This window comes from Strigops habroptila, chromosome 8 (genome assembly GCF_004027225.2).
Source record: "Strigops habroptila isolate Jane chromosome 8, bStrHab1.2.pri, whole genome shotgun sequence".
Lineage (NCBI taxonomy): Eukaryota > Metazoa > Chordata > Aves > Psittaciformes > Psittacidae > Strigops > Strigops habroptila.
In genome coordinates, this window is record NC_044284.2 from 35,284,838 (window position 1) to 35,307,899 (window position 23,062).

General features: G+C 42.5%; 1 protein-coding gene across 2 annotated transcripts; it reads left to right on the forward strand.

The window, feature by feature from the left end:
* Positions 1–1,445: 1,445 nt before the first annotated feature.
* On the forward strand, positions 1,446–21,231 carry LOC115612046 (cytochrome P450 2J6-like). Of its 2 annotated transcripts, XM_030495865.1 has the most exons (10): positions 1,446–1,598; positions 4,402–4,506; positions 5,757–5,919; positions 7,026–7,175; positions 8,974–9,134; positions 11,226–11,402; positions 13,817–13,958; positions 18,924–19,111; positions 19,766–19,907; positions 20,605–21,231. In XM_030495865.1, the coding sequence occupies exons 1-10, from the start codon at positions 1,548–1,550 to the stop codon at positions 20,781–20,783; spliced, it is 1,458 nt and encodes a 485-aa protein (XP_030351725.1). In that variant the 5' UTR covers positions 1,446–1,547; the 3' UTR covers positions 20,784–21,231. The 2 variants fall into 2 exon arrangements, with proteins under 2 accessions (XP_030351725.1, XP_030351724.1); XM_030495864.1 differs by lacking the exon at positions 1,446–1,598 and having other exon boundaries at positions 4,336–4,506.
* Positions 21,232–23,062: the final 1,831 nt, after the last annotated feature.

Sequence of the window (23,062 nt, forward strand, 5' to 3'; positions counted from 1 at the left end):
CTGATAATTTTTGTGGCCCTCCTCTCGTCCCTCTCCAACAGGTCCATCCACATCTTTCCTGTGCTGAGAGCTCCAGAGCTGGATGCAGTACTCCAGGTAGAGTCTCACCAGAGCAGAGGAGGAGAGTCATCTCCCTTGACTGCTAGTCATGCTCCTATGGATGCAACCCAAGATACGATTGGCCATCTGGGCTGCAAGCGCACTGGCTCCAATCTTTCATCCACCAGTACCCCCAAGTCCTTCTCCTTAGGAGTACTCTCAATCGCTTCATCGCCCAGCCTGTATTGATACCGGGGGTTGCCCCAACCCCAGGTGCAGGACCCTGCACTTGGCCCTGTTGAACTTCATGAGGTTTGCATGGGCCCATCTCTCCAGCCTGTCCACGTCCCTCTGGATGGCATCCTGTCCCTCAGCCATGTCAACTGCACCACTCAGCTGGGTGTCATCTGCAAACTTTCTGGCAGCGCATTCAATCCTCATGGAACTCTCTCTGCTTGTTCTTCTAATCTCACTTCCATCTGTTGTAACATACATTTAGCAGGTGTTCCTCATTCTTGTGTCTTCCATCTTTGTTCTAATTCTCTTTGGTATCCTCTTTCTGGTTTACTCCCTTTCCTACACTATGCAGTTCTTTGTCTTCCCTATTCTATACAGTTTTTTAAATTACATGCAGAGTAGCCGTAGTTATGTTCCCTAACAGCATTGCTCTATATGCATTAAGATGAAAAGCTGATAGTGACAGTGTGGATTGCAGCCACTTCACCTCCACTAGCAGAAGATACAGGGGAATAATGTCATTGTTGAAGAAAATGGCCTGAGGCTTTATTGTCACTAACAGCAGTCAGAAAATACTATTTTGAAAAAGGAGCAGTTGTCACAAAGCCTAAGAGAAAAAAGACCAAATGAGTAAGTGCCAGCTTCTCCCTTCCTCTCTCTAGTAGGTCATTGCTAACAGCATTGCCAACTGCATTTTGTTGTGAAAATGTGTTAAGTTCTGGAGAACGTAATCAGCATCAGAGTATCACCATTTCTGCACATGGAACAAAAATCACTCAATCCTTGTTTCCTGGTTTTCTGAATCTCAACCCATGCTCCCAGGATCTTCTACATCCTTGGTGTTAGATTGAGTCCCTGCAGCTGTTGCTTCATCATTTAGGAAACCCATCATGTAGGGAGATGGGAGATGCTGTGTCGGCTATACGCTACAGTGTCTGGATCCTGCTAAAAGGCTTGAGAAAGGTTACTACTCAAAAATCATTGCTGGGGATGAGTTACTGTGTTTAATACACAAGGGACAAGGAGCTGTGCAATCTTAGCGAAATATCTGTGAAAAATTAAGTGGACCCCAATGTTTCAGAGTCTTACACTTAAAAATCTGGCAGGAACAAAGATAGCCCTGGAGAAACTATCTAAGGTGGATTTTGGAATTTTGGAGATCTAAGGTGGATTTTGGAATTTTGTTGCCTACTGTAGAAATGTAATGTTAAAACATATATATCCTATTTAGTCCTAGGTTGTTACTTGGCAGAGATAAAGATGGGGATTTAATGTGGTTCCTCAGGAGGAGGGATATGGTGCTGGGTAAACAGGAGATACAAGTAAAGACCAGCTGAGTAGAGAGAAATGTGCTCTTTGGCCAGCGAAAAGGGTGGGTGATGCAACGCCACCGGCCCCCTCATGCTGCGGTAGGGAAGCCATTTTAGGAGCTGGCCAGCCTGTAGGGAAGGCTGTGGCCACCATCTGGAGTGGGCAGTGGAGTGGCAACTGAGCTGTCACAGGCAAATGTTGCATAAAGATCTGGGAAAAAGCACCTGGACTGGTGCCTGGAGACAACCTGAGGGGAAGGCAGGCTGCTGGCTGGCAGGGAATGGCTTACGCAACTGTGTCATGCAGCTCTTCAGAGAGAGGAGGTGGAGGAGGGCTGGGGCTTGGAGGTGCCTCCTCATGCCCGCTCCCTTCTTCAGCACAGTGGTGACTGCAGGTGCTGATCTGCTTTCTGTTCAGCTTTCTGTTCTGATCTGCTTTCTGTTGAGCTCCATTTTGTCTTTTCAGCTGCCCTATTTTTTCCTGTCTGTTCCTGCCCCTGTGGTGTTGCCCCCATTTCAGGCAGTGTCAGAGGACATGACTGCTGCCAGGACAAGGCCTTGACAGCATGGAGGGAAGCAGAGGGCCAAAGTCTGGCAAAGACAGGAATCAACTTCCTCCTCAGGAAAACACCACCAGGAAAAGATTTTAAAGCCTCCTGAAGTGGTCAGAGCATGAGAGAAGACATGGATCCCCATATCAAAGGAACTTGTTAGAAGAAATGATGGCAAAGGAATAAGGAAGGAAGAGCTTTAGGCTGGTGTTAAGACTGTGATGAAAGGCATGGGTGAATCTGACAAGGGATTTGTGAGAAATAACTGATATGTGAAAACTCAAGGCTGCAAGACTAAAGAAAGAAATAAAGAGGTACTGTTGTGAGGCTGCAGCTGTGGAGGTGGTGAAGGCCATGGGCCTTAACTTCCTTCCCTATGGAAAAGATCACTCAACAAAAAATGGCTCTTCCTGGTGAGAAGATGGAAAATCTTTGAATATCTAAAAGGCCAGGGAGTGTATTATGTATTACATTGATTCCAAAAGAAAAATTCTGATAAATTGATGAACCTTAAGTAGATTTTGTAAAATTACATTGGATACAGAGCAGATAAAACTTACCAGAATTTCTTTTTTAAAAGATTTTTATTCCGCTGTTGAAGAAGAGAGTTAAATTAGAAATGAGTGCCTTGAAAAATAAGTTTTTTATTGTAAACCAGCAAAGCTTTTGTAAAAAATAGAAACAGCCCCTTCTTCATTAAAACATATTAATTAGTTATGCTTTAGTGGTGACAAAGTTCAGTGGTTGGAGGATAATTGACTTGGAGGTCTGGAAGCTGCGGGCTAGCAAACTCCAGGCAGTTCTTTCTGGATAAGGGTGTTTCGTGTCCCAGAGCCACAAATCCTGTGACATAGTTTCTGTCTCAAAGACAGGGCACTTGAAAAAAACAAGCTGATGCACAAGTCCTCTTGGCCGGTTTTCAGAAAATTAGTGAAAACATATTTCTTTTAGAGTGTTTTGCTTTCAGGGGATGAGTGTTCTTCACAGGGAAGCATTTATGCATTAGCTTATATATGCATATGCATGTATATGTATATGCATATATATAGCTTATATACGCATATGCATAGCTCAATCTAGAGCTGTAACACAGGGCTGTAACTGTCACTGTTACGTGGTGCCCAGAATCCCTCTCATGTGCTTTTCATGATCTGATTGCAGGCATGTAAACTCCCCTGATGCTAGGTTTATAGCTCCTGCATATGTTGAGGCTTGGCAAGGAGCTTTGGCTATAGACCGTGTTTATTCTCAAGTTACCCAGTGCAGGACACACGTGTCATGACTTGTTCTAGCTGGGCCCTTAGTTCTTGTTGTAGCTCAAGATTCCTAGTAGGATTTTTAGGTTTTTCTTTTTTCTTGTTTTCTCCCCTGTGTTTCAGAGGTACTTGGTACTTTCTATATACAGCAATGCTTTATTTATCTGGCAAAGTTTTTGATGATTGCTCAAAGTATCCTTAGGCTATCTACCTTTATGTGAAGATTGAAAAGGGAAATTGAGAAGCGGGCAAAATCCTCAGTGAAGTTAGCTATTGCAAATAGGTTAGAAAAAAAAAGAAAAAAGGTTATATACTAAGTCAGTTATGTTTTCAATTACATTTGAAAACCTAACAGATTTTGCTTTTAGTATTAAGCACTAGGTACTTGGATATGCATCTTAAGATATATGTGGGCTTTTATGTTTTATCAGCCTTGCCATTACTGGGTATATGTGTACATGGAATATGTACAAAACATTTCAAAAACTTCAAGATTTAATATCCACTTATACTTGCGTGCTTAATTTAAATGTATGGCTATTGCTTTTCTAAAAGCATTCACAAAGTATTTGTACCATCCACAATTGTTTCAGAAAATTAGATGGAGAACTTATGTGTGGTACGTATGCATACATCGCCTAGAAAATCTTGGCTCTAGTCTTTTAAGACACCATTCCTACAAGTTGTGTGTTCCATATTTGATAAACATATTCTGAATGAGAAGAGGGAGAGGGGTATGCACCTATTAAATATGCTTGAGCATGAGAATACAATAAGTGGGACAGAAAGGGAGTGGTAGATAATAAAGAGGGAGGTTTAGGGGCGGGGAATACTTATGATATGAAATTTAAACTCTTATGAAAAAACTGGTTGAACAACCAGCCTTAATAGCTTCAAGAGACTATTTCCAATGAGGACGAGCTGGTAAAAGCAGCCGTCAAAATGTTGACAATAAGTCAGTTTCTTATAGCTGTGGCTGTATTTCTTCTAATTATGCAGTTTTTAAAGTTGCAGCAAGTACGGAGACGGCTTCCTCCTGGACCAATCCCTCTCCCAATTTTTGGGACCTTGATACAGCTGAACTTTCGGTTTGATCGTGATCTCCTCATGAAGGTATTTATTTTCAGAGACTCTTGCTTGTTTAAAAGTCTTTGTAATTTCCCATTTCCCGTGTTGTTTGCTATATGAAAACATCCTCTCCCAAAAGTACGTTGGTAACATGCTGTAATTGCTAACTAGCCACTGTGATATTGCACTTGGTCTGGTTCAGAGCTGCTGGTTTGGCTGGCAAAATAAGAAACAGTTATTGCAGCATAAAGTAGTTTACCAGGCTAAGAAAAGTGGCATTGGAAGTTCTGAATGTGTGAAAATAATTCTGATCTTAAACCTGTCACCTTTTAACACTGAATTTGTGAAATTAATATTAAACCTGGTATCCTTCCATCACCCCTTACCACAAATTCACATGAGAATTGATATCATTTAGGATTAAATACCTTTAGGGATACTATGTCAGATTTGCAGTTGGGGAAAAGAAATACTAGTTAAAAAAAAGTTACTTTCACAACATGGATTTTTAGCTTTCCGAGCACTGGCACTCTCTAGCTTGAGCAGTAAATAGAAGCTTAAGATGCACTATGTGTGTATATGCTTGTTTCTATAAACGGGATCAAAAAAGAACCCCAATGAACCTTTCGTTAGTTGTTTTTTGAGGAGTACTACTGTGCACAAAGCCACCTTTATTTCATTCTATTGGTTCTAGCAGTGCTTTCAGGATTCTCAATAGGCAACTCCAGTGGCTTCTGTCACTGTGATTTGGACAAGGCACAGCAGTTATCCTGACCAAATGGCAGGTTCAGATGGGAAGTAAAGGACACTGTCAGACAGAATGGTCTTACTCAAGTTCCAGCACCTAAATATGCAAATGGACAGGGGAGAAGAAGAAGGTAACTGGTCCAGTCTCTGCAAGTGAGTTACTCCTCTGACATTTGTGTGTTCCCTTTGCACCACTTTACCTGTACAAAAAACCCTCTTGAAATAAATTATTGCATAGAAAATATCCTTTATCACATGAATCATTGTGAACTGAGCTTTGGCTTATATAGAGTAACAAAAAGTACCTAATGTTTCTTGGCATAGATCTGTAGCTCTGAAAAGATGGAATACTCAGTTTTTTCCAACAGAAAATGCTGGAAAATACATTCATGCTTTCTCACAGATAGTTGTAATCTTGTGCGAAAGATGAAGAAAATCATTCCACCTTAGGGCTGGTCTAGTAATCATGTTAAAACAGGTTCGTCCTCTGTTTGTTAGCAATGTGTGGGATTTCATGTGTGCTTTCCTGGCTTCTCTCCCATCTACAGCTGGCAAAAATTCATGGCAACATATTCACCTTATGGTTTGGATGGGCCCCAGTGATCGTACTGAATGGATTTCAAGCAGTTAAGGATGGTATGACCATGCACCCTGAAGATGTTTCTGGGAGGCTAGTGTCTCCTTTCTTCAGAGCCATGGCCAAAGGAAAAGGTGAGAATTTCTTGCCATAAATATTGCACAGAAACCTTGTCTTGACAAATTGCAGCTCTTTTGTAGCTTGTAACCACTTCCAGAGGTACCACAGTAGCAGGGTTTGTCTATGAGGAATGACTGCCAGGTGAACTGCAAAGTACGGACGGGTGAAATAGCCTTTGGATAGTAGTAGGAGATGACCAGTAAAAGAAAAGTGATTCATAATGCCTTGTGTGAAATATTCACTGGAGCAGATTGAGAGGTCATGAGATGAGGCAGTGATAGGTTGTGCCACAGAGAAGTGGAAGGATGGGAAACACCACGCTTTCTGTCCTGGACTTGCTGCCTCCCACCATTATGTTTTCAATTGAAGAGTGAGCTTGAAAATGGGATCTTCTTCTCAATTTCATCCTGTTGTGAATGTTCTCTTACTCTCACAGTTGCATCTAGAGGTTCAATACACTTCTGTTTCAACCTTGCTGTAGGTTTCAAACTCCCCCATCATATTGGAAATTCCCAATCTCCTGATTTTCATGTTTCATGCATTATGAAACAAATTTTATTTTTTTGGGACCTTGACATTTTTTAAGGAAACCTAATTCCTTAAATATTTGTAATTTGAAGTTGTTTCAGTCACCGGTGATTCTTATAATACATTAAAGATCCTGTTAGTATATGATGTTTATTTCTCCTGAAGATATTTGTCACAAAGCCTAAGTACCGAACTTTAATGACCTGTGGACAGGAGCTTTTCTCCCTGACTGTGGACAGTCAGAACTCTTTTCTCCTCTTGAGAATTATTACCCTCATCAGGTGTGCTCCAAGCATAGAAGAGAGCAGGAGGTAAGCACTTCAGAGAGCGTCTAGAGAAACAGGTGTCAAACTTTCTGAGATAACTGTCAGTCTTGGATCAAGCTTAATCCTGTAAGTCATCTTATTACCCACTTGAGTTTGTCCATTTTAGCCCTGCCCACATGCTTACATGCCATAGCTGTTCCTTTCTGTCTTTGTGTTCATAGGCAATGCAATCATTTAATTATATTCTGTGGTTTAATAAATCTTTTAATGTAGTATTTGTCTATAGTAAATAGCACGATAAAGAGCTCTTCTTTGAATGGGTGCAGGGATTATGTTGGCAACTGGTCACACCTGGAAGCAGCAAAGAAGGTTTGCATTGAGGACTCTACGTGACCTTGGTCTGGGGAAAAGAGGTCTGGAGCATCGAGTTCAAGAAGAGGCCCACTACCTTGTAGCCTTCTTCGCAAGTACGAAAGGTATCTCTGCAGTAAATACTGATTCATTTTTGTCATTAGTCTGATGTCTTCAGTGTATGAACTTCTCTGTGCTGTTCTGAAATTAAGGGCAGCTTTTGTTCCACAAGAGAGTGTGCAGGGTCTTACAGTGTCTATGTAGAATGGACTGAAAATGAAAAGACCCCAGTCTCGTGTTTTCAAAGAGACTTTTCTTGTTCAAAGTTATTTACAAAACTACTAAAATTGGGAGCAAAACTGGAGCTTATTTATTATTTATATCATAGAATGCTTAAAGTGGAAAGGTATATCTGAAGATGGTCTAGTCTAACTTCTCAAATCAGAGTGGGTTTCTTAGGCCTGAGACCAGTTGGGTTTTAAATATCTGCAAGAATAGACACTTCACCACCTCTCTGGGTAACCTGTTCCAGTGTTCAATCAGCCCTACAGTAAAAAAAGTCTCTTATGTTTAGGCAGAATTTATGTATTTCAATTTTTGCCCATTGCCTCACTTAATACTACTGAGAAAAGTCTAGCTCCATATTCTTTATTCCTCTCTGCCAGGTATTTATACACACTTAAGATACTTCCCTGAGCCTTTTCTTCTCCAGACTAAACAGCCTCTCTCTTATATCAGCTGCTCCAATCCCTTAGTTGTCCTCGTGGACCTTTACTCAACTTGTTCCAGTATGTTGACGTCTCTTTTGTACTGGGGAGCCCAGAACAGGACCCAGTACTCCAGATGGGTCTCACCAGTGTTGATCAGAGGGGAAAGATCACCTCTCTTGACCTGCGAGCAATGCCTTTCCTAATGCAGCCCCAGATGATACTGGCCTTTTTTGCCTCAAGGGCACATGGCTGGCTCATATATGGTGCTGGTGCATAAAGGTATGGATACATTCTCAACGCAGGTGGATTAAGGCTTGTAACACCATTTGCATGTACTCTGTAGAGCAGTGATGAAAATCTTGTCTTCATTACAACATTTTACAGTGATCAGTACAGCTAGGAGCATGTGAGTTAGATTTCTCAATGCTCATCATTATACAAAGGCACAGTAAATCAGGACATGCTGTGGCTAGCATTGTATCTATTAAAAGTAATTAAATCCAGACTGATCTCATGGTTTAAGAACTAGGAGAGTTTGAGATGTGACCGTGTGTGCAGGAAAAAAAACCCCAGACCAATAAGTTGCTGATCAGAATCATGCAGTGGGTGCTGGACAGTTGCATTAGTACATACATAGAATTGTTTATAGTAGTTTATTCTGGACTCACAAAATAGTTTTATTGAGATTAAGTTTTCAAGGAATTGCTTTAAAATTAGTTATGACAGAATATGACGAAAGGAGTTTATGACATTCTATCTTACAAAAGGTTGTACACCTCTAGCAAAGTCAGACAAAATATAGTAGCCTTACATGTATTTATGTCCTTGCTGAATAAGGCTGCCCCTCTTCTTATGGTTCTCTGCTCAGATTCTGTTTGGCTACAGTGTTCTCAGACATTCCCACACTTGAGACTTATTTTGAATTTGCCAGACAGCAAATTTGCATAGATTTTTTTTTTTTTCTTAGCTCTAAATTTGCTATATCATATTATGAAATATTTTACACATCTGATATTACTTTAGGGTGCCACACATCCTGGGTTTATGAGATTGAGCCATAGTTCTGAAGAAGATGCTTGATGCTACAATTCTGTAAGAAGATTGGTGCTTCTCTCTGAAATGCAATGCTGTCTTTGGGTAACTTATAAGATACTCTCATTTCACTAAAGCTGACAAGAGACACTAACAGTGACATTTATTATTATGGTTGCAGGGAAACCCCTGGATCCTTCTTTCCCTCTTTTTCATTCTGTCTCAAATGTAATTTGTGCTGTTGTTTTTGGACGTCACTTCTCCAGAGAAGATGAAACCTTCCATGAACTGATTAAAGCCACAGAGCACCTATTCAAATTTGGAGGCAGCTTTATTCATCATGTAAGTAAACGATCTGTTGTATTTTTCCGAATAAGGCAGAAAGTGAGAAATGCAGATTCAAGAGGTAGCTGCTAGGCAAAAGTTTTTGAATGGGTGAGTGAAGAGAGTGAGAGAAGAATTACTGAAATACGTAAGTGTTTAGCCATTGGCTACTTATCTCCATTTCCTCTGTAAGAAGTGGAGACTTGAAGATTTCCCAGAGAAATTCCATTTCTTCAGCCTGAGTGAGGAGCAGGTCTACATGCAGACAGCAGAAAATAGTAAATGCTAAGCCAGCAAATACACCTGTAAGCTTGGCAATCAAAACAGTCAGTTTTCTTCTGAGAGCTGAGGTCTTACCTGACACTAGAAGAGGCCTGCTTTGCACAGAAGTGTATTCAAATTTGCCCAAGAGTTCCGGTTCTGGTTCCACTTCTGAAGTTGTCCCATACATGTTATGCATTAGCTTCTTAGTGTAAAACACGTAAGCAGTCCCTGTAACACAGAGATTTCCTCCCACATCCCAAGGAGCATTCTTCTCATTGAATTATGACCAGGTTCCCTTTTGCTCAGCCTAGCTTTGATCCTATGAGTTGTGTGTAGTGGTGGCAGGTGAGACTGGCTTTTGGGATAGAGAGAAGAAAAGGAGGTATATTCCCTTTCCTAACCAAGCTTTGCTTTACTCCAACGATTTAAACACTGTTCTGGGAAATAAGAACAAGGGTTCAAACCATTCCAAAGGGAAGGCTGCAATCTTCCCACTTCCTAGGTGCAAAGGGTACTCAGTAATATGTAAAAAGTGGACATTGCTGCATCCACACCCCCATTTCTTAACTGGATTCCATCTTGTCCAGCACTGGACAGGAGAATGCTGTGGACTGGGCCCCTCCCGAAATGGAGGAGGAGTTTTGGCAGGACTGGTAGCTGGGAAGGTGGATGGGCTCAGTTCTTGTCTTGAACGTTGACAGCTAAATTCTGCTTACAGTTAGGGTGCCATAGTAGCCAGAAAGTGCATGCATTTGAGAGTAGGAAAGTATGTAATCTGGGCGATCATATATGATTAGTCAGACCACAGTTGCATGTAAGGCTTCTGAACAATACCAGAGGTGGAACTAAACAAAATGGATCTGAAGTTCTATGTGAATTGATAATTGTATGTGTGACAATAAGAACTGATCTTCCAAAAAGACTAAAGTATAGTCTATCACGGCCAGCCAGCCTCCAGTGAACACCTACTAACGTGCTACTTGCAGTATAATTATGGGAGTAGGAGAAGAGCTCAGCAAAATGAAGACTGAGAAAGGATAGAACTTCTGCTGGTAAATAAATTGTGGGATTATATTTCCAGCAGGAAAAGAACTATTAAGAGAAAATATTTTGCAGTTACAAGAATGTTACAAATTATCCAGGCATAAATATAGGGTGAAAATCAGAATGAACTTTCTAGCGATTGGAATAGGTAGAAAGCAGCTATTCTTAAGCCAGATTTTCCCAAACTGCAAGAGAGAAGGATAAAACTAATCATCAGGTTATGTCAGCTAGCCCTGTCTTCTTTTCTAGAGAAGCACTCAGAATTGTCAGGTAGCTGTCTTGGCTTTTCTGGGTTTCCGATGTTTCATGTTTTATTGAGGACCCTTGAGAGCGCTTTGGGGGATTACCGCGTTCCTATACTGCTAGCCGGCCCTTGCTCTGGATTGTATGAACAGCTGTTGCGCATCCTGGCAGGGATAGTTTACAACGGCTTTGCTTCTGCCTTCCTGGTACTTTCCACTGGAGGGCAGGATCTTACCTTTAAAAGTCTGAATACGGTTCGTTGTAATTGAATACAGAAATTGAATAATTGAATAAAAGAATACAATTCATTCTAATTATAATTATTCTAATTTGGCTTGTGGTTGAGCTGAAACCCGGTGGAACTCTGAATCTTACCATCAACACAGCCAGAAATTATATACTGCACTGTTTCACAACTTGAAAACATAAGCATAGTCTTTGTCAGAATATTTTACTAATCATGCCAAAACCACCTGCTAACATGAATACTACCTTCTCTTTTTAGTAGGCCTAAAATGCATTTTCTGGTGATAGAGACTTTGTCTGTCACTCCCACAGCTGTATGAAATCTTCCCCTGGCTGATGTGCCGCCTCCCTGGTCCTCATAAGAAGGCATTGTCTTGCTATGATGTCCTGAGCTCTTTTACAAGGAGAGAGATTAGAATGCACATGGACCGTGGTACACCAGATGAACTGCAGGATTTCATTGACTTTTACCTGGCTCACATTGAAAAAGTAAGTATTTGTTCTGCTTAATCATTCATTCATGAGGAATAAGGAGAAATGGACCATTAAGTTGTCCAGTCTCAGCCCTTCTATCACAATCTCTTATCCTCCACAGACACCCTAATGTGAATCCAGTAATCAGGGACTTGCCGAATCCTTTCTAGTTATTAATATACCACAGCACCTTGCAATTCTTTAATTAAAGGGCAGGTTAACACACCACATTTTTACCATTGGCACAAGTTGCAAAACGATTTACGGCCTCCAGAAAAGAATACTTTATTTCTAAGTGGACCACAAGAGAACTGGAAAGGTCCTGGGGAGATAGTGGGATGTTCTGGATAGGATATTTGGCTGATAAGGGTTTGTCAAGAGAAGTTACTGCAGGAAGACAGGTGAATTGATTTTTGAGAGCATTTTGTGGGAAAATAATCCAGGAGTCAGTGGAGTTTCAGACAAGGCTGGAGGAGAGGTCCAGGGGCAGTAGACAAGTTTCAAGTAGACAAAGGGAACTGGGACAAATAAGAGCATTTTGGGCAGGCACAGTAGGGGTGGGTGGGAATCCCCATCAGGTTTTGAAAGGCTGCAGGAGGCTTGCAGAAGCTGTGAGTGGGGACACATAGTTCTTCCTTTTCTAGACCTTACCAGCATGTAAGGTCTGCATCCCTTGGGAACTGGATCCCCTCCCTTCCCTGTGACTCCTACTAACTTTGCTTAATGACTTTTGCTTTCTCCTCTTCTCCACTGCACTAGGCTGTATTCCTCCTCCTGTTCTGCTTGGTGATAGAAAAAGGATAAAGGGGAGAAATGACAAGATTAGAGGTGTGCTACTGGAGGGTGACAAGGTGAGAATGGCTCAGAGAACCAAACAAGATACTCCAGGTAGAGGACGTCTATTCTTTCAGCCCCTGGAGAAGTAGGAAGTGACTGCTGCTTCTGGGAGGCAGGGCTCCCTGCAGGGACAGCCAATGCCCCTTTACCCTGGGCATGTGCTGGCTGCAGCAACAGATGGCACTGCAGCCTTGTCAGGCTGTGTAGCCCCCATCCTGTACCTCATGGCACAGCCCAAAGGGGTCTGCCGCCCTGGGCTGCTGCCTGTCTTCTGTACTCCCTGAGCTGGCTCTGCTGCTGTGCTCAGTCATGTTACAGAGACATGCATCTGAAGAAGAAAGTCTGTTAGCAATTTCTGTCAGCCAGCTCTTTAGTCTTTAGCATGTGTCTTATGAATACTTTATAGTGCTTGACTTTTTTGTTATTGTGGGGAACAAAAGCAGCTATCTTGTGGAACTCCAAGTGTATTGCAACTGTGAAATTGTCATTGTTGTCCAAGCTGGTAATTCTCTCAAAGAATCAACGCAGATCTCCTTGCCAAGATCAGTTTCCTGTATCATAATAAATAGCATTAATTTGTATTTCTATCTGGTGGTTCTTTATCAATTGATTCCCGTATCAGCTGCTATATTTTTATGTCCAGGAGGGATGTCAGCCTAACTGGCTTCTGGTTCCTTGGATCCTCTTGATTTAATTTTTTTGGTACTGGCACAATATTAACACATCTGCTCCTCCAAAGTGTTTCACTGCTTCTAAAGCATTTCACTGCTCGTCTAAGATCTATGAGACTTGAACATCAGTGGACCAGATGTTGTTTGAGCAAGCTCTTCTGGAACTCTGCTGTGTGGAAACCATTCAAGTTCATTTATTAAAAGTATTGAACTGTTTGTAATAAATACACAGGGGCAATAGAAAAAGATTAGATGATTTTACAACAGGGAAAAACATTCTTCCCACTTTTCCAGTTGCTCCACTGGCAAAAGAAAGGTTCAAGACCCCTGAGCATGGCCTCCCTAAATTTAGACAATGAATTCCCCCAAACCATAATAGTATTCTTTTACAGTTTCAGAACATACATACATGTCCTCACAATTCTAACTGAAAACTGTAAAACCCCAGAGCAGCTGTACATATGAGTCATTGTGGCCTCTCAGTGCAGAAGCAGCCTGAATACCATGGGTTAAGAACTTTTGACAACCAATGCTCATTACCTGGTCACTGTATTGCTTGGTAGAAAAACTGAGTGATGGAATATGACGTGAGGCATGAAGAATTACATGCTGGTACACATCTTCAGAGAAACATCTCAGTTACCACTACTTACCACAAAATTAAGCCAAAAATCCATCTCTGTGGAGAACATGTGATTTAGCTTCATGATTGAGAGTGGAGAAAACATGGCTTGTTTGTGAATTGTCAGCTTTTCATATCGATAATAATCTCTGGTGTCTAATATTCTATATTAGTCTCCCTGTATTGTACTATAGGCAGAGCACACTGCAGCTTGGAACTGGTGATAAAATCACATCTAACCCTACTCTGTTTTTTCTAACTTTCATGTATAAACCTCTACTTTTTGTTATCATTTGCAGACCAAAGATGAACCCAGGTCTACATACAATGAGGACAACATGGTTTATTCTATAAATGACCTCTTCTTGGGTGGATCAGAGACAACAAGCACTACTTTGAACTGGGGCCTTCTCTATATGGTGGCAAATCCAGACATCCAAGGTGAGTAGCTAAGCATATCACAGATATCTTTGATGCAGCAGAACAGCCAAGTCATAACATTTTCAAGGATCAGATAGTATTCCTAGATATTGCTATACGGCTGTGGCACATGGGCCTGTTTGTACTGGTAGATCTGCACTGGGCAGCATTGGTGGATCTGCAGTATCTGTGTACAAGTTCTTACAGCAGTCATGGGCTTAAGGTAGTTCCCAGAAACAATTAACAGTTGGAGAAGTGTGCATTTGTATAGGAGGGGTTGAGGTCTCTGGGGAAATTAAGGTTGTGGTAGGGTGGTCAATGGAGTAGGAGGACTGGAGCTGCTGTTTGGGAAGTCAGAGGATTTGCACACATAATGCTTGAAGAACAGTGGTCACTGCTGCAGCCATTGGTGAGGTGCTGGTGGTACCTTGAGAAACTGAGATGGGTTCTGTCTGAGACATAAACATGACTGAAGGCTGAAAAGAACCAGAAACTGATGTGTGATAGTAGGGATGTCACTCTTTGGAATCTTCCTTCAATTCTGCTTTGTATCAGCTGGGTATCAGTGGTGGGGGCTATGGTGAATCCTGCACTTTGTGCTCTGTAGGTCACAGAAGTAGTAGAGAATCACCTAAAGGTCAGTAGGCAACTTGGACTTTACTTTCGTCCATCAGTCCATTTATGATCCCAAGGTATCACAGTGTCTGTCTAACCTGTGATTAAATTAATCGGGTGATGAGGTAACAGAGTGTTTGAGGGTCAGGATCAAAGGGAAAACAGCAACAGGGGACATTACGGTGGGGATCTGTTACAGGCCGCCTGATCAAGAGGACTCTGTGGATGAAGCGCTCTACAGACAGATAGGAGCAGCCTCACGCTCGCAGGCCCTGGTCCTCATGGGGGACTTCAACCATCCTGACATCTGTTGGAGGGACGGTACGGCCCGGCACAAGCAATCCAGGAGGTTCCTCGATTGTGTGGAAGACAACTTCCTCTTTCAAGCAGTAGAGGAGCCGACGAGGAGAGGTGCCATGCTGGACCTTGTGCTCACCAACAGGGAGGGACTGGTTGGAAATGTAACGCTCCAGGGCAGCCTTGGCTCTAGTGATCACGAGATGGTTGAGTTTGAGATCCTCAGGACGGTGAGAAGAGCGTGCAGCAAGCTCACTGCCCTGGACTTCAAGAAAGCAGACTTTGGCCTCTTCAGGAACCTCCTTAGTAAGGTTTCATGGGATACAGTCCTAGAGGGCAGGGGGGCCCAAGACTGCTGGTTGGTATTCAAGGATCACCTGCTACGTGCTCAAGAGTGTTGCATCCCGACTAGAAGAAAGTGCAGCAGGAGGGCCAGGAGACCTCCATGGATGGACAAGGAGCTGCTGAGGAAACTTAGAGGGAAAAAAGAAGCTTATAGAAGGTGGAAGCGAGGACAGGCGGCCTGGGAAGAATACAGGAACATTGCCCGAGAAGCTAGGGACCAGGTTAGGAAAGCTAAGGCCCAGCTAGAATTAAGTTTGGCAAGGGATGTAAAAGATAACAGGAAAGGATTCTATAGATATGTAGCAAATAAAAGACAGGCTAGGGACAATGTAGGCCCTCTCCAGAAGCTATCAGGAGAACTGGCTACCATGGATTTGGAGAAGGCTGAGGTTCTTAATGACTTCTTTGCCTCAGTCTTCACCAGCAAATGCTCTGACCACACAACCCAAGTCTTGGAAAGCAAATGCAGGGACTGTGAGAACGAAGACCTTAGGCCCACTGTAGGAGAGGATCAGGTTCGAGACCATCTTAAGAACCTGAACGTGCACAAGTCCATGGGACCTGATGAAATCCATCCACGGGTCCTGAAGGAGCTGGCGAATGAAGTTGCTAAGCCACTGTCCATCATATTCGAAAAATCCTGGCAGTCAGGTGAAGTTCCCGATGACTGGAAGAAGGGTAATATAACCCCCATTTTCAAGAAGGGGAAGGTGGAAGACCCGGGGAACTACAGACCAGTCAGCCTCACCTCTGTGCCTGGCAAAATCTTGGAACAGTTTCTCCTGGAAAACATGCTAAGGCACATGAAAAACAACGAGGTGGTTGGTGACAGCCAACATGGCTTCACTAAGGGGAAATCCTGCCTGACCAATTTGGTGGCCTTCTATGATGGAGCCACGGAACTGATGGACAGCGGCAGAGCAGTTGATGTCATCTACCTGGACTTGTGCAAAGCGTTCGACACTGTCCCACATGACATCCTTGTCTCTAAATTGGAGAGACATCAATTTGATAGATGGACCACTCGGTGGATAAAAAACTGGCTCGATGGCCGCACGCAAAGAGTTGTGGTAAATGGCTCGATGTCCAGTTGGAAACCTGTAACGAGTGGTGTCCCTCAGGGATCGGTGTTGGGACCGGTCCTGTTCAACATCTTTGTCGGTGACATGGACAGTGGGATTGAGTGCGCCCTCAGCAAGTTTGCCGACGACACCAAGCTGTGTGGTTCGGTTGATACGCTGGAGGGAAGGGATGCCATCCAGAGGGACCTTGACACGCTTGTGAGGTGGGCCGATGCCAACCTTATGAAGTTTAACCAAGGCAAGTGCAAGGTCCTACATCTGGGTCGGGGTAATCCCAGGCACTGCTACAGGCTGGGCAGAGAAGAGATTCAGAGCAGCCCTGCAGAAAAGGACTTGGGGGTGTTGGTTGACGAGAAGCTTAACATGAGCCGGCAGTGTGCGCTTGCAGCCCAGAAAGCCAACCGTATCCTGGGCTGCATCAAAAGAAGTGTGACCAGCAGGTCGAAGGAGGTGATCCTGCCCCTCTACTCTGCTCTTGTGAGACCCCACTTGGAGTACTGCGTACAGTTCTGGTGTCCTCAACATAAAAAGGACATGGAGCTGTTGGAGCGAGTCCAGAGGAGGGCCACGAGGATGATAAGAGGGCTGGAGCACCTCCCATATGAAGACAGGCTGAGAAAGTTGGGGCTGTTCAGCCTGGAGAAGAGAAGGCTGCGTGGTGACCTCATAGCAGCCTTCCAGTATCTGAAGGGGGTCTACAAGGATGCTGGGGAGGGACTCTTCCTTAGGGACTGTAGTGGTAGGACAAGGGGTAATGGGTTCAAACTTAAACAGAGGAAGTTTAGATTAGATATAAGGAAGAAGTTCTTTACAGTGAGGGTGGTGAAGCACTGGAATGGGTTGCCCAGAGAGGTTGTGGATGCTCCATCCCTGGCGGTGTTCAAGGCCAGGTTGGACAGAGCCTTGAGCCACATGGTTTAGGGCAAGGTGTCCCTGCCCATGGCAGGGGGGTTGGAACTAGATGATCTTAAGGTCCTTTCCAACCCTTACGATTCTATGATTCTATGATTCTATGATAATTCTGTGATGTATTTGAATTGCAACAGAAATTATTCCAGTGAGGAGAGGAATTTGATGGCTCATCTGTTATGTCTGTGTATACTTAAGAAGTTTATTTTTAAGTCTAACTTTTAAACAACCACCAATCACTTTCATAGAGCACTGAGTGAAAACCAAAGAAAGAATGATCCCTTATGCCAGCTGACAGAAATTCATAGATAGTAGAATATGTGCAAATACCAAGAGGAGAACAGGATTTTGGATGGAGGAAAGACATGAAGATAAGAAAAAATTGCTCAACTTGGAGCTGTCAGACAAGAAGGGCTACTCAATCTTGTGTTATTGCATGATAATTATCACCTAATATGATTAAGGTTATGAAAGCCATGGCTCACCTAAATAATTTTATTTATTTAAGTATAATACCTTGCACATACTTGGGAAAGCAGGGTGTGTGCAGAAGGAGCCTTCCTGGTTGTCTTGGGTCATAAATTGCACCTAGACTCTCATAATGAACTGGCATCAGTGCATCTGTCCCTGTTTAATTGGTGGCTTCTTTTTGAACCCGTTCATACTTTTGCTTATATTGACACCCACTGGCAATGTTATGCAGTTCCACCATGTACCATATAGAAAAATTTGGCCATTTGCCTGATGAGTGAATCGGGCTTTCCTTGTTCTCTGAACTACTGGAGTAGAGATTATTGTATTTAGACCTAGGAAGTGACTGATCACTTCAAACTATGCTGGATCCTGAAGTAGTTGTGCTTGATTTTGCAAGCTAGTTCTTCGTAGAAGGAAATTTACTTTAAAATCTCTCTGGATATACATTTTAAATTCTGTAAGGTGCTTAAATCTCTGTTGTCAGGATCTATCTAACATAGTTTTGTGAAGGACTGCTGTCAGTCACTGAGCAGGCTTGATACGAATGAGCACAAACTGATCAATGCAGAATGTGCTTCCCTGCATCTTAGTGTTGCTTCATAAAGCCTGGAAAAAGACAAGATCCTGTGTCAAAAATCTAAGGCATTTTTACTGTTTGTGTCCTGCCTGTCTTGAAGTTTACAAAACAATTTTTATACTTTTGTTAATACTCCCAAGGTTTCTGTGCAATAAGCAATTTAAATCATGCTATTCTTGATCAGAAGGCAGGCGCCAAGAAGCATATCCAGGTTTGTTTGGGGTTTTTTTGTTTTGTTTTTCTTTAAAGGTATTTGGACATTGTTCTAATTAGCATTGCTTCACTTAACAGCTGTCCTACGTAAGAAGTATTTCTTTTTAATAGGAATTAGGCTTTTAAGGCCCAGATTCACTCGGCCTAAATTCCAGATTGCTGTGAGCTTAGTGGTTCTAACTGGCTGTAGATGTGTGAGGCACCTAGCCAAAAGGAAACACAAAGATAAATCACTTCTCTTGCATTTAAGTTTTCGTAGGGCAACTTTTAAAGAGTTTTAAATTTTTGAACAATAAATGTATTTTTCTTGAAAAAGATGTCTGCTACTTTTATTTTCTTTATTAAAGTTACTTATATTTTTACATTTGTTTCGTTGCTGTCCTTGTAGTTCTAAATGGGAAATGTCTTTGAAAATGGAATTAGTGAAAATACTTGATATATTTTCCACCTGAAATGGTGTATATTTTTCCACAGAGAAAGTGCAGAAGGAGCTTGATGCCGTTCTGGGTCCTTCCCAGTTAATCTGCTATGAGGATCGGAGAGAACTGCCCTACACCAACGCTGTGGTTCATGAGGTTCAGCGCTTCAGCAACATTATCTCAGTTGGCATGCCCAGAGTGTGTGTGAGGAACACTACGTTGCTCGGCTTTCCCCTCAAAAAGGTATAGACACAGTTTCTCAGTTGCTACAGACCTTTCCTACATCAGTAGAACAAGGTTGGATTAAAATCTGTTTGTACCAGGGTCTTTTACTCCACAGCCTGAATGGGAACAAGGACAAGAAACCACCTGCTAGGCTGAGCTGAGTGACACAACCCTTCAGAGAAGGTTATCAGTAGCAAAAGGTGCCCCTGGATGGAAGATGGAATTTTAGCAAATATTTTTACAAACCAATGAAGACAAAACCTTAGAGATTGATACTGAAGGGAACTGTGATTAATTTGTGCTAATACGGCATTGGAAAGATTTCTGACTATTTCTTTGCCTGCAGAAAGCCTGTAAAAAAATCCAGGGAAAAAGCGTGAGGGTCTGCAATTAGCTTTCCTCAAAGAGACTAAATCACAGAGACTTCTAATGTTAGAAATGAAAATAGGTTTAGTAGGAATAAAGTTGTTAGTTTCTATTGACATGTCCACTTCGACTGTCAGGCTTGGACTGACATCCTGAAACAAATAGACTTCAGTGGTCCTACTGAGGAAATGAACCTGCCAGCACACAGCACTGCACTCTGAAGGAAGCTACCACTGGTCTCACCTAGCCAGTTTCAACTGCAGGGGGAGGATTGACAGCCAGAATTGAGTGTTTTTCTCCTTTCAGGGCACCATAGTTCTTCCAAATATTGCTTCATCTTTGTATGACCCAGAGCACTGGGAAACACCTCGATGCTTCAACCCCGGTCACTTCTTGGATAAGGATGGAAACTTTGTGAGCCGAGAAGCCTTTTTACCATTTTCAATAGGTAAACGCACTGACAGCAAGAACATTCATGGTTTGGATGACTGTAGGATTGGGACAGTAGAATTAAGATGTTTGTTAAAAACCTATTGGTCGTTTATTTTAAAAGTCTTTGCTGAAAACAGTGATAAAATCAACGATTATTTTCAGTAATGTTTCCCAATCCAACTCTAAACATTTGTTCTACTGAACGAATTAGAGCGTGGAAAATAAGAGATGTCCTAACAAATGTATACATCTAACTTGCCCTATTTTTGGAAGGAAATTCTCTGCTCATGATTATAGTTATTGATTTGGGGCATACATTTCAAAACCAGACATGCATTTGGAAACTACTTGCAAGCAGCTGTGCTGATTCTTTATGCATACAAAATGGGAGCACGACATCTCCTAGGAAGAGCAAGTCCTTATTCTTCATTTAGATGATTGAACGAATTCCTTTAAAGTTCTCAGTCAAATGAAGATGAGGTTTTAGAGGTAATTGAAGCGAAACTCAAAGCAGAAGGGGGGCACAGTTATCTGTTGCTGCAGACAGGGTTCTTTAAAGGAAGAATTGCATCAAGTATTGTGTCATTGATTGCATTAAGTCATAAAGAAATTCTGGACTCAGCAAATATACCTTTGGTTTGTGTGAGGATGAACACGGTTGCTTTTGAGGTCAGGGTATTTTACTCTCTGTCCTTCCCGCCTTCCTTCTGCAGGGCACCGTGTGTGTTTGGGGGAGCATCTGGCAAGAACTGAGCTCTTTATTTTCTTTGCCAACCTGCTGCGGGCATTCACCTTCCGGCTGCCTGAGGGGGTGACGAAGATCAGCACAGAGCCCGTTCTGGGGGGTACGCTGCAGCCTCACCCCTACAGGATTTGTGCCATTCCACGCTAGGGCAGATGTGTGCAGTGTGTCACACACCATCTTACTTATGTGAATGTGTGTCTTGAATGTCTTTTTGTCTTTAATACGAATTCCTGCTCCAAAAGCCTCCTTTTTTCTAGAGCAGATAATTTTGTTCAGACCCTGTTATGTGCTTTTGAAGGCGATTCTTTTTTATTATTGGTAAAAGTTCTTTTGCCCTTGAACACACCATCACTCTCAGCCTTAAAGGCATCATGCAGTTGCTCTCTGGCCTGGCAGATTTGCTCACCAGTATGCTGGTGACCAAATGACAAAACCAACAGGCAGACTTCGTCAGTTAATTCATTATCTCTGAGTTATCCTGTTTTCAAAAGCAACAGAGTTTGGAAAAACATACCTGGAAAGTTCAGACTCTGCATTATTGTCATCATTGGTAACATTTCAGTTAACTTTTTGTCGATGGTCACTAATAAAGGATGTGAAGGAAAAATTAACAATTGGTTTTATTTATGGATGACTTGCAGTTCACTGAGAATATCTAGATTTGGTGCAGCAGAGTTTAATTAGTTTGAGTCCAGCAGAGACATTATGCAGGCTGAAGCTCAGGGAAGAGTAAATATACAGAGAGATGATTTCTTTTAGGGCAGATAATTTTAATGTTTTCGATTTCTGCCAAGTTAATTTTTGGAAGCTCCTGTGAGTTGACTCCTGTCAGGACCAGCACTGGGTGGTTGCTACAGCAGGTGCAAGGGGCTCCTCCAAGGGGCAGTTTGGGTGGGGAGCCTGCTCTCATTAAAGCTGATGTAAATTGAAAAACATACATGGAAAATGCCAGAGATACTGTTTAATCACCTCAGAAGTTCAGCAGTATACGTGAAGCTACAAAGACTTGTCATGTACACAAAATACCTGTTAAGTTCAATGAGAATCTTTAATAGCAGAAAAGGAAAAAAAAAAAAGGTTCCTGTGGTGAATATAAGTTTATTTATATTGTCTGGAAAAAACTTGTAAGGTTTAAGTGAACTTATCCTTCATTAATACTCCTATTTCTGTGAGAGACGGTAGGACAGCTAAACAGAAGATTGTTAAATCAGTTATCACTAGATGTCATCTGTTGTGTGATTGAGGTTAGTTTAGGCCATTTACCATGAATCACAAATTTAGACCTGTCTTCTTATTTCTAATTCAATAGCTGATGGAACAGAGCATCAAAATAGTAAGCACTTGATATTTAGCTGTTATTAAATTAAATGGCAGAATAGCACTAGTGAAATATGGAAGAGTCACATCCTGACATTTTTATTTGACAGAAGACTGTGTGCCCTGTTAAAAACTGATGTCAAAGTCTCCATGGATTTGTGTGTGTGCATGGGTAGATAAGGTAAAGCAGAAAACACTGTGATTTGGGGATGTTGGAACTGTCTTTGCATGTTAAAAATGAAGCTGAAATCATCAGTAGCATTACAGGTTTTAACGTCATTGATGCTGACATTCCTGATGGCCACATGCCTCCCCAGATATCCTTCCAAAAGGGAAACTCACAGATGGGCCTGAGGCAGAAGCTTGCCCACGAAGGCTCTGCAGCCAGAGCAGGTTGAGTTGCCTGAGCCCGTGGGAATGGCACAACCCAAAATGAGGGGCAAAAGTACTGCCTGTCCAGATGCTCGAGAGGAGACATGCAGGTGCTGTACATCCTACATGGGTAGGTTATTCATGTGTGGTTGTGCTAATGCCTGTCTGGGACAGGAACTTCTCGTTGGTGATTTTTAATCCATTGTGCACAGCCACCCAGGAAAGGAGAAGCCGGCACATGATGTGTGGCAGCAGGACATCAGCGGAGGCTCACAGTGGGGAGATGAGAGAGGTATGCGTTCCAGAGCCTTTGCATCTCTGTTCTTACCTGACCTGTTTTAAAAGTGATTCACTTTCACTCATGTTCTAATAATGTTTTTCTGAGCTTTTAAAAGCCTTTTAAAGCCTGGCTGGTTTTGCCACAGTAGGCCAACAAAGCTGAGGGCAGCTTTGAGAGGAGGCCAGCTTCTACTCCCATGTTCCATGCCAGCTCTCAGCCTTGGCTGCATGGTGCCTCCTCCATCAGGCTATGGAGCAGTGTCACTCCAGGGCTGCTGGTCTGAAGGGGTGTCTTGGAGACCTCCACCATACCCTTCATTCTTTTCTCTTTTCTTGCTTATTGCTTCTCCCTTGTTTCTCATGGCTTGCTTGGGCTCCATTTTCAGGACAGACAATAGGGATTGACACCCTTTCTGTTCTCTGTATCATGGATGCCCGCTAGTGTTAGCGACAGGTCA

Coding starts and splice junctions, on each gene's coding strand:
- LOC115612046 (XM_030495864.1), top strand. CDS start 4,336: ATGTTGACAATAAGTCAGTTTCTTATAGCTGTGGCTGTATTTCTTCTA. Junction 5,920..7,025: donor AGCCATGGCCAAAGGAAAAG/GTGAGAATTTCT, acceptor GAATGGGTGCAG/GGATTATGTTGGCAACTGGT. Junction 13,959..18,923: donor GGCAAATCCAGACATCCAAG/GTGAGTAGCTAA, acceptor ATTTTTCCACAG/AGAAAGTGCAGAAGGAGCTT.